The sequence below is a fragment of the Suillus paluster genome (assembly GCF_016628075.1).
Source record: "Suillus paluster strain FC165 chromosome Unknown EDB91scaffold_266, whole genome shotgun sequence".
Classification (NCBI taxonomy): domain Eukaryota; kingdom Fungi; phylum Basidiomycota; class Agaricomycetes; order Boletales; family Suillaceae; genus Suillus; species Suillus paluster.
The window spans coordinates 21,243-28,846 of NW_024537826.1; the positions used below are offsets into that span (position 1 = coordinate 21,243).

Sequence of the window (7,604 nt, forward strand, 5' to 3'; positions counted from 1 at the left end):
ATTGTTGAGTATATAGGTGTCCGCCTTTGCAAGCGTAGTTTTTTAAATCAAACACCCCGGGGTAAAAGTCGAACTGATAAAGTACCACCTGCATGACACACTCTTTATAGTGTCAGTCGAACTGTAGCGAAGCGAAGTGGAAATTACAGTTCGAATTCAGATTTGGACGGCAATGAACTTCAGTTTAACCGGGGTCAGCAGACACACCTGTGCAGCCGGTGAACAAGGTACCGCCTGCATGACACACTCTTTATAGTGCCAGTCGAACTGGAGCGAAGCGAAGTGGAAATTACAGTTCGAATTCAGATTTGGACGGCAATGAACTTCAGTTTGACCGGGGTCAGCAGACACACCTGTGTAGCCGGTGAACAAGGTACTACTTCAGGGTACATACTTCCTGTTAGCCTTCGTCCGGGGGATCAGGTGTCACGGGTGGCGGCTCTGAGCAGAATAGTCGTAATCGTTTCCCCGCGATTTGTGGCGGAGACTAACCTGAGTTAAATTTCTGGAATTCTGAAAGGGATGGGCTCGAGTCGGAGTCTAAGATTCTAATCTCAACATGACATCCTTCATATGTAGCACTGAACAGGGACGACGGGCTCAACTAAATACCTAACATTATGAAACATGAACCACATTCCGTATGTGAGAGCGGTTCCCTTCTTCCAGAAGATGTTGTAACAATGTTTCAATAATATCTTCAAGGCTCATGAGGGCAAGTACGAATACCTTCGATCAGGAATCGATCTGGGATGTCAAATTCAATCATGGTGCGCAATGCCATCACCTTCCATTCCCATTCAACGGCATCCGGAAAGCAGTTTTTTTTATCGTTATGACAGACGTGGCAGTACTGACACGCAAACGGGCTTCTCGGTGCCCTCGCTGCAGAATTCGGATCCGTGCGGTTCAAGGTTGCTCTATAGGGTGAAGTACATATGCTCAGGCGAGGCATGTCAAACATTCCATTGTTTACGTGGAGAAGTAGTTGGACATGTAAGATTCCCTACCATATCTGAAACAGTTGTTGAAGCACCTCAGTGCCTGTCGGATAATGACCGTCCCCCATGATGTACACAACCTTGAAGCAATTTGTAGAGAAGCCCACGTCCCACACCATCTTTACTCATCCACTGTCAGTCAATGCGCAGATTTCCCGAACGAGTATCTCAGAGCTAATAGGAGGGCTTTCAGGTTGAGTTTCTGTGTTGTGGGAAACCGGCCTGAAAGGCCCTCATCCTCCTGCTATCCTCCCCATGTAGTTGTAGCACACAATGATGTTGTGCCTCCTTGTCCTCCTTCCAGGATGCTCGCGATGTCCTTGGGGGTGTGATGAGTGCGAGAGGGCGGAGTGGTAGGCTTGGGTTGGGCAGGCAAGAGTACTGGATGACACGGAGGCTGCAAATGGTTGTGCTGTTATGGGTGCGAGTACAAGAGGTCCTCTGGCGCTACAAGATCACAGCGTAGCCACGAACCAAGACAGAGGAATGCGCGGGTCGATAATGGAGACAAGCGGTTTTGAGTGAAATGTAGAAGGTGCCGGCCTTGCGAAAATACTTGTTCGACTGCAGTTGAGGTAGCTATGGTGGGCAGCGCATAAGCTGTTATGCCAGCGAGAGTGATGGCGCTCAACTTACCAGGTAATCAAGTGCCATCCGGTGCAGATTTGGATACGTCTTTTGGCGGTGCACCAACCACTGCAGTGGGTCTTTGGTATTCTCCACTGGTTGCCGCGGCCCGCAGGTAGTCATCGAGCTCATCTACTACTAGAGACCAAAATATAACACCGCGAAATAGCCTCGGAGATAGGGGGCTACCCGTGAACATACCCGTATGCCGTGCGGACGGGTACGGTGTGGCCACGGGTAGCAAATCTCTACACCGTACCCGTACCCGTGACCCCTATACTCGCGGTGTGTTATACCCGTGCTATACCCTAGATCGAATGAAGACAGTCGTTCCTTCTCTGGAATTCGAGAGCGGATAAGTAAGTTGAAGTACTCATCTGACAGTACTAGCGACAAATGCTATTAGTGTCAGTGCCAAAGGGCGCTGAGACTAAGAACTTACATGTGTTTTCGTCTGTCCGTTTATATATACATTTTGGGCTTCATCCACCTTGGGGAGAACAATGTAACTGTAAATGTGTTGGAGATCTCGGGATCAGGGCGCGAAGTCAACTCAATCATGAGTAGGATCTAGAAATGACTATAATCCAGTGAGTACGTCTACAATATATACACTAGATAATACAGAGATGACCAACACGACGTTAGAGGAACTCGACGAGAACTCCGATTATGTGATCAATGAGCAAGCGCGTACAAGCAGCCAACTTTCTGGCCGAAACACGCGAAACGTTTGACAATTCGACGAGAGTCACTGCGACTCTGCCTAATTCTGACAAACCTCCGCCATGCTAATTGCAAATGCACACCTGGCAGTCTGCGGAGCAGGTTGTCCCTCCATGTAGCTACCACTCACGTCCACCGAGTTTTTCAGGTCCTGCATCAGAACCATCCGGACTGGGTCGGACTCATTGTAGTTCCCCCACACTGGGGATTTGGGTAGCTTGTAAGTATTCGGATTGCCGGTGCGCACGAACGAAAGCCAATAAGCAATGAGTTCGGAAGCGAATGCTTTTTGGGCGTCCGTCTGTGGTGTAAATTCCGCAGTGCCGTTCGGACTAAAAATCCATATCTGTCAGCCTGTGTCTATTTAGTGTGGACCGTGTCTTACCCAGTGTCAGTGCCATTAAACATCATCCACATCTCAGCAGCATGATGGACGAGGGTGAATCTCGGGTTAGGCGTGTTGTACCGATAAGTCCAAGTATCCGAATATCGCGAGGATGGGATGCCCATAGCCTGACCCTGACGCGTACAAATAAAATGTGGGTGTTGTTAGCATGACTCAAGGGACTGCATAGTGGTGTGAGGCTTAGACTCACAGAGCACAACACATTAGGTTCGCCTGTGGCCACCCTGAACCGATGACACTCAGAATGAAAGTCCTCGGGTGGGTATAGCGATAAGAACGCCTCAATGTCTGTGTCTGTCAATAACGGGAAAAATGACTTGAGTCCTACAGAGATATCCAAGTTCCCGGGAGTAAGAGTCTCGTCGGATGCTGAACTATCGATGTTGACATCAGCGGGACCGCGGGACCGAAATGACTCGAGATCAACATACCCAACTATAAGCGGAACATGAGCGAATTCACCGGACTGGAACTTTGTCGTAGGGTGCTCAGTAATCAGCACGCCGTCCAAGACGGGGCGGAATAAATTATATGGCCTGCCACAACATCAACTGCGAAAATGCTTCGCGTAGAGCGGTCAGAACTCACTTTCCCTGAATGATTGCTGCAATTGGCGCTGTATCCTGCGCCTGTGCAAGTGCACTAACGTCTGCATCACGGAGGCATGTCATTTTATCTGCCACAGAACTCTCATTGCACCCTGCAAGCGATGCGTATATGTCGAAGAGGGGCTGTTAATGGGCATTAGATAGGGAGTGGATCTCGGCAGTCTGGCAGGGCGCTTAACATACCTGCTGTTGCTCAGGGGTGGGGAAGGGCAACCTGACCACGCTCTGTGCAATAGCACGAGAAAACAGCCCTTCGGTCCTGTTGGTAATCATGTGCAGTTCCGCGGAGATGGCACCGGCGCTGTGTCCGGCGATGGTGACCTTGTTTGGATCGCCACCGAATTTTCTGATGTAGGACTGGACCCATTTGAGTGCCTGGATCTGGTCCTTGAGCCCCGCATTAAAGTCGCCGTATGCGGGGTCAGTGAACTCAGGAGTGGCCAGGAAGCCGAAGGAACCAAAACGGTAATAAACAGACACGATAATCACATTCGGGCTTTGTTCGATCCAGTGATCAAATGGCCAGTTGGTCGGATTTCCCTCAACCCAACCTGTTGCAACGAGATCAATAAACGGGTACGGCCGTCCTTGAGAATATGACATTACCTCCGCCATGGATATTGAACAACACAGGCACTACATAGAACCATTGATATTAGAAAACGAAACAAGTTAGGACAGGAAATCTAAAACATACGGTTGTCACCTTCTTTGGCACCGAGGGGTGTGTAGATATTGACATTCAAGCAGTCCTCCGATCCCGCTCCTCCCACATTCCCAGCTGAGGCCACGAGGTCAGAAAAAATCCTAAGGACAGCAATCGCACATACAAAGTGATCCTTGGATGCAAAAGGCAGGGGGCTCGGTCGCGTCGACCACCTCCCCGTTGACCTCTTCAGTCACACGCTCTGTATTTAGAGGGACTGTGGCGCGAAAGCGCAGGTTGCCTACAGGGGGCTCGGCATACGGTATCCCAAAGTATACCACCGTGTTTGGGTATGTCTCATCCAGCTTGCCTCGGTATGTCACATATCCCAAGTCAACCGTGTTTGAGACCTTTGGGTACAGCTGGTTGCCTCCGTATATCTCATGTCCCAGGTCGACCGTGTGGCCAAGCAGTGTCTGTTTTAAAAAACCATTGAGATTATTGAATGAGCCAAGATTCAGCAACGTAAAAATCGCGCTGAGCATTCTTGAGTACAGGAGATCTGAGTGTCGTCCGCCCTTGTAAGTGTGGTTTTTTAAATCCCAGGGTAAAAGTCGATTGATAAAGTACAGGTTGCATCACACACTCTAATTTATAATGTTGCGCGACGCGCCAGGCGAACTGGATGGAGGCAAAGTCGAGTCAGTCGAAGACTCGAAGTTAATGTTGAACTTCCGAGTCTGGACTTGATCCGATTTGTGGCGGTTCTTCTAAAAATGGAACATGCCGGAACAACGCCGGAATTCAGTGCACTTCCATTACTTGACGTTTAACCGTACAGTAAACGAAGGGGCTTATCCTGGCAATCGTGACGCCCGTGTCGTTACACCATGCCTGCGGTGTTAGAAGTTGAATTCCACACAACTTACTTTCCTGTAGTCAAGTTGTACTGGACCGCCTATTCCTTCTGTAATGTGTAAGTTGTTCTCGAATCAGCATAATCGCCAGCAAGAACTCACCGACCCACTGATGGTGTTCCTCGAGCACAGTAGAGCCTAGTGGGGATGATCGATGAACCCCCACGGGGGTTCTGAGCATAGTCTCCAAAGTGATGGTCGATCGCGGTGGTTTCCTGGATTGGTTCGGATAATCCGAAACGATTTGTGGCACTGACTTCATCCATGAACCATAACTTAAAAGGCTGCTCGGAGCGCGGGCATATCAAATTTCCAGAAGCGGTTGACGCCTCCTGTCGCTTAGTCGCATAAGCTGGATCCGATGACACTGTCGCCAAAAACTGATCTTCATTTCTATAAGTTTTTTATGTAATGTAACTTCCTTCGGTTAGGATGAGTCAGGTGTGTAATTCCATCATCTTCCATTCCCATTCAACAGCGTGCAGAATGCAATTTTTTTTTTTGTATTGTCATGACAGGCGCGCAAATGGGCCCCGCCGTGGCGCTCGCCGCAGAATTCGGATCCGTGCGATTTAAGCCTGATGCTATAGGGGGTTCACAGGCGAGGGACGTCAAACCTTCCATCGTTTACGTGGAGAAGTAGTGCCCATGGAAGAATCAGATCTCATACCATGGATCATATCCGCAACACTAGTGCCTGCTGAACAATCACCGTCGTCCCTACGTACGCAATCTTGATTCTTGAAGCAATTTGTGGGGAAGTAGTAGATTACGTGCACAGGTTTTCCTGAAAGAGTCCCTCGAGTCTTGAGATAAAACACGGTAAGTGCTGCACATTTCTCTGCAGCAGGCTCGTCATACTCTGTTCACCGTCATTTGAGGTCGAAACACCAAGCCCTCTGTGAGGCAGGTGGCATTCATCAACAATAAATACTTCAAATACTACGATATCAGTACCAGTCCCATGATATGGGTAAGGTCGGGCATTCAGTCTGTGTCCTCCACGACTTTTGATTTACCTCGCCAGGAAGCACACTGCATAATGAACTTGACTCAGATTGAGCGTAATTGGATCCCGATGGCCCTCTCACAAAGCCAGTCCTGAGGGTCACGATATTCAGTGTCAGGTCGATGTGAAGTACAAATGATGTCATTTTCTGATAGGCTAATGCTTCTTCTTTCGTTGGTACCTTGGCGAGCACTTTCGCCCAGAGGTAAGCACCTTAAGTCAACCTTGACTCGCACTTCCGAGCCGCCACGGGTGGATACAACATCTCTTGTATAATATTACATCAATGCATAACTATGCACTCTTAGCATACCACCTATTAGCTAGGTTGCGTTATCAATGAACACGATAATTGACATTTGGCAATACGAATCGGAGTACTAACAATCAGGCATGCTTAATGTTACAAAACATATCTGAAGTCCCTGTTCTGCCTATCCGTCAAATCCATGAATCCCTAATGCAGGTGGAATATCAATCTTGCACGCGATAAGCATCTATTTGGAGAACACACCTTGTCAACCTTGACTTCTACACGCCTTCCATCCTCTGATATTCGCTCTATAATGTACTCCTCTTCGGTATCACCAAAAGGCTCTGCGTCGCGGATTTGGTTCTCTCGGGCGAGAACGGCACGGATGACAAGGAGAAGTATCGGACAGACGATGTAGCATGCGCCAATGACAGCCCACGGGATGTGGTAACTGCACATGAATCATTGTTACTTCGAACCTTCCTTTCTAGAGTCAGTCGAAGTACTTACCGCGGCTTGTATTGTGCCTTCCACATGAAGGGACCAGCTACGTTGCCAATGCAGTAAGCCGAGAGCATGATGGTGTTCGTAACAATCTACAGGTTCACTTAAGGAGCATGCTCAATAATTGACGGAGTACATACCCTCTTCGTATGGCCAGCAGTCACGTTATTCAGCCACGACAACGACAGCACAAATACTGGCACAGTGGCACCCACTGCGGAGCGATGAGCACAGAACACATTACGGGCATCACACGCACTCAGGAACTGGCTGAAAAGAAGTCCAACCTAATATCGTGTGATATGTGATATTAAAGATAACCAGGTAGACTTGCGGAAGCAAGCCACATACCTGATCCGACCAAGGAAGTAGGCTAACCAGCAGGATGCCCGACCACCCCGGGATGAAGTACATGACCGTAACATATGCTCTGCAATTGGGCCGTCGTGTAGCAAGCCGAACACCACTGAATATCGCCAAGATCACAATCATACCAGGAACACACGACAAGAGAGTCGTCTGTAGATAGGTGAATCCGAACGAAGCGAGTATGAGTGATTGCTGGTTAGTCAATGAGTTAGGCACATTGACTAGAGCCGAGAAGAGGGCGAAGAGCCATGACTTGGGGTCAGTCAGGGCTTCAATCATCCTAGAGATGCGTATGTAAGGACGAATGAAAAAATATAACTGCGTCTAATACGTACTGCTCCCTCTTGAAGTGTTTGTTTTCTACACCTGTTTGGTTGTCCTGTGCTATTTGTAAGATAAGGGCTGATATCAGTTCCTTTGACAGACGCGCCTCGATGCGCTTCACGGCTTTGGCCCGCTCATCGGGAGTGAAACCAGGCGTTCGTAGGTGAATCGGGGAACAAGAACCTCCATCACGCGGGGATGTCTTAGTCAACTT

At 48.8% G+C, this 7,604-nt stretch overlaps 2 protein-coding genes across 2 annotated transcripts; both read right to left on the reverse strand.

The window, feature by feature from the left end:
* Nucleotides 1-2,138: 2,138 nt before the first annotated feature.
* On the reverse strand, nucleotides 2,139-4,746 carry EDB91DRAFT_368234 (Alpha/Beta hydrolase protein). The gene is made up of 9 exons (XM_041327018.1): nucleotides 4,199-4,746; nucleotides 4,066-4,149; nucleotides 3,975-4,004; nucleotides 3,552-3,919; nucleotides 3,349-3,491; nucleotides 3,192-3,296; nucleotides 2,951-3,134; nucleotides 2,740-2,873; nucleotides 2,139-2,686 (listed from the first exon to the last, which is right to left on the reverse strand). The coding sequence occupies exons 1-9, from the start codon at nucleotides 4,557-4,559 to the stop codon at nucleotides 2,395-2,397; spliced, it is 1,701 nt and encodes a 566-aa protein (XP_041168808.1). The 5' UTR covers nucleotides 4,560-4,746; the 3' UTR covers nucleotides 2,139-2,394.
* A 1,430-nt stretch (nucleotides 4,747-6,176) lies between these two features.
* On the reverse strand, nucleotides 6,177-7,537 carry EDB91DRAFT_368347 (major facilitator superfamily domain-containing protein). The gene is made up of 9 exons (XM_041327019.1): nucleotides 7,497-7,537; nucleotides 7,402-7,445; nucleotides 7,049-7,346; nucleotides 6,957-6,984; nucleotides 6,838-6,911; nucleotides 6,704-6,789; nucleotides 6,455-6,644; nucleotides 6,326-6,397; nucleotides 6,177-6,263 (listed from the first exon to the last, which is right to left on the reverse strand). The coding sequence occupies exons 3-8, from the start codon at nucleotides 7,343-7,345 to the stop codon at nucleotides 6,344-6,346; spliced, it is 729 nt and encodes a 242-aa protein (XP_041168809.1). The 5' UTR covers nucleotide 7,346; nucleotides 7,402-7,445; nucleotides 7,497-7,537; the 3' UTR covers nucleotides 6,177-6,263; nucleotides 6,326-6,343.
* Nucleotides 7,538-7,604: the final 67 nt, after the last annotated feature.

Bases quoted from the DNA above. Each gene is read 5' to 3' on its own strand.
- EDB91DRAFT_368234 (XM_041327018.1), bottom strand. From the start codon at position 4,559: ATGCTCAGCGCGATTTTTACGTTGCTGAATCTTGGCTCATTCAATAAT. The intron at 4,005-4,065 runs GTATGTTTTAGA...GGTTCTATGTAG, and splicing joins TGCCAAAGAAGGTGACAACC to TGCCTGTGTTGTTCAATATC. The intron at 2,687-2,739 runs GTAAGACACGGT...ATGGATTTTTAG, and splicing joins TTTAATGGCACTGACACTGG to TCCGAACGGCACTGCGGAAT.
- EDB91DRAFT_368347 (XM_041327019.1), bottom strand. From the start codon at position 7,345: ATGATTGAAGCCCTGACTGACCCCAAGTCATGGCTCTTCGCCCTCTTC. The intron at 6,985-7,048 runs GTATGTGGCTTG...ACACGATATTAG, and splicing joins TACTTCCTTGGTCGGATCAG to GTTGGACTTCTTTTCAGCCA. The intron at 6,790-6,837 runs GTATGTACTCCG...GTGAACCTGTAG, and splicing joins CTGCTGGCCATACGAAGAGG to ATTGTTACGAACACCATCAT.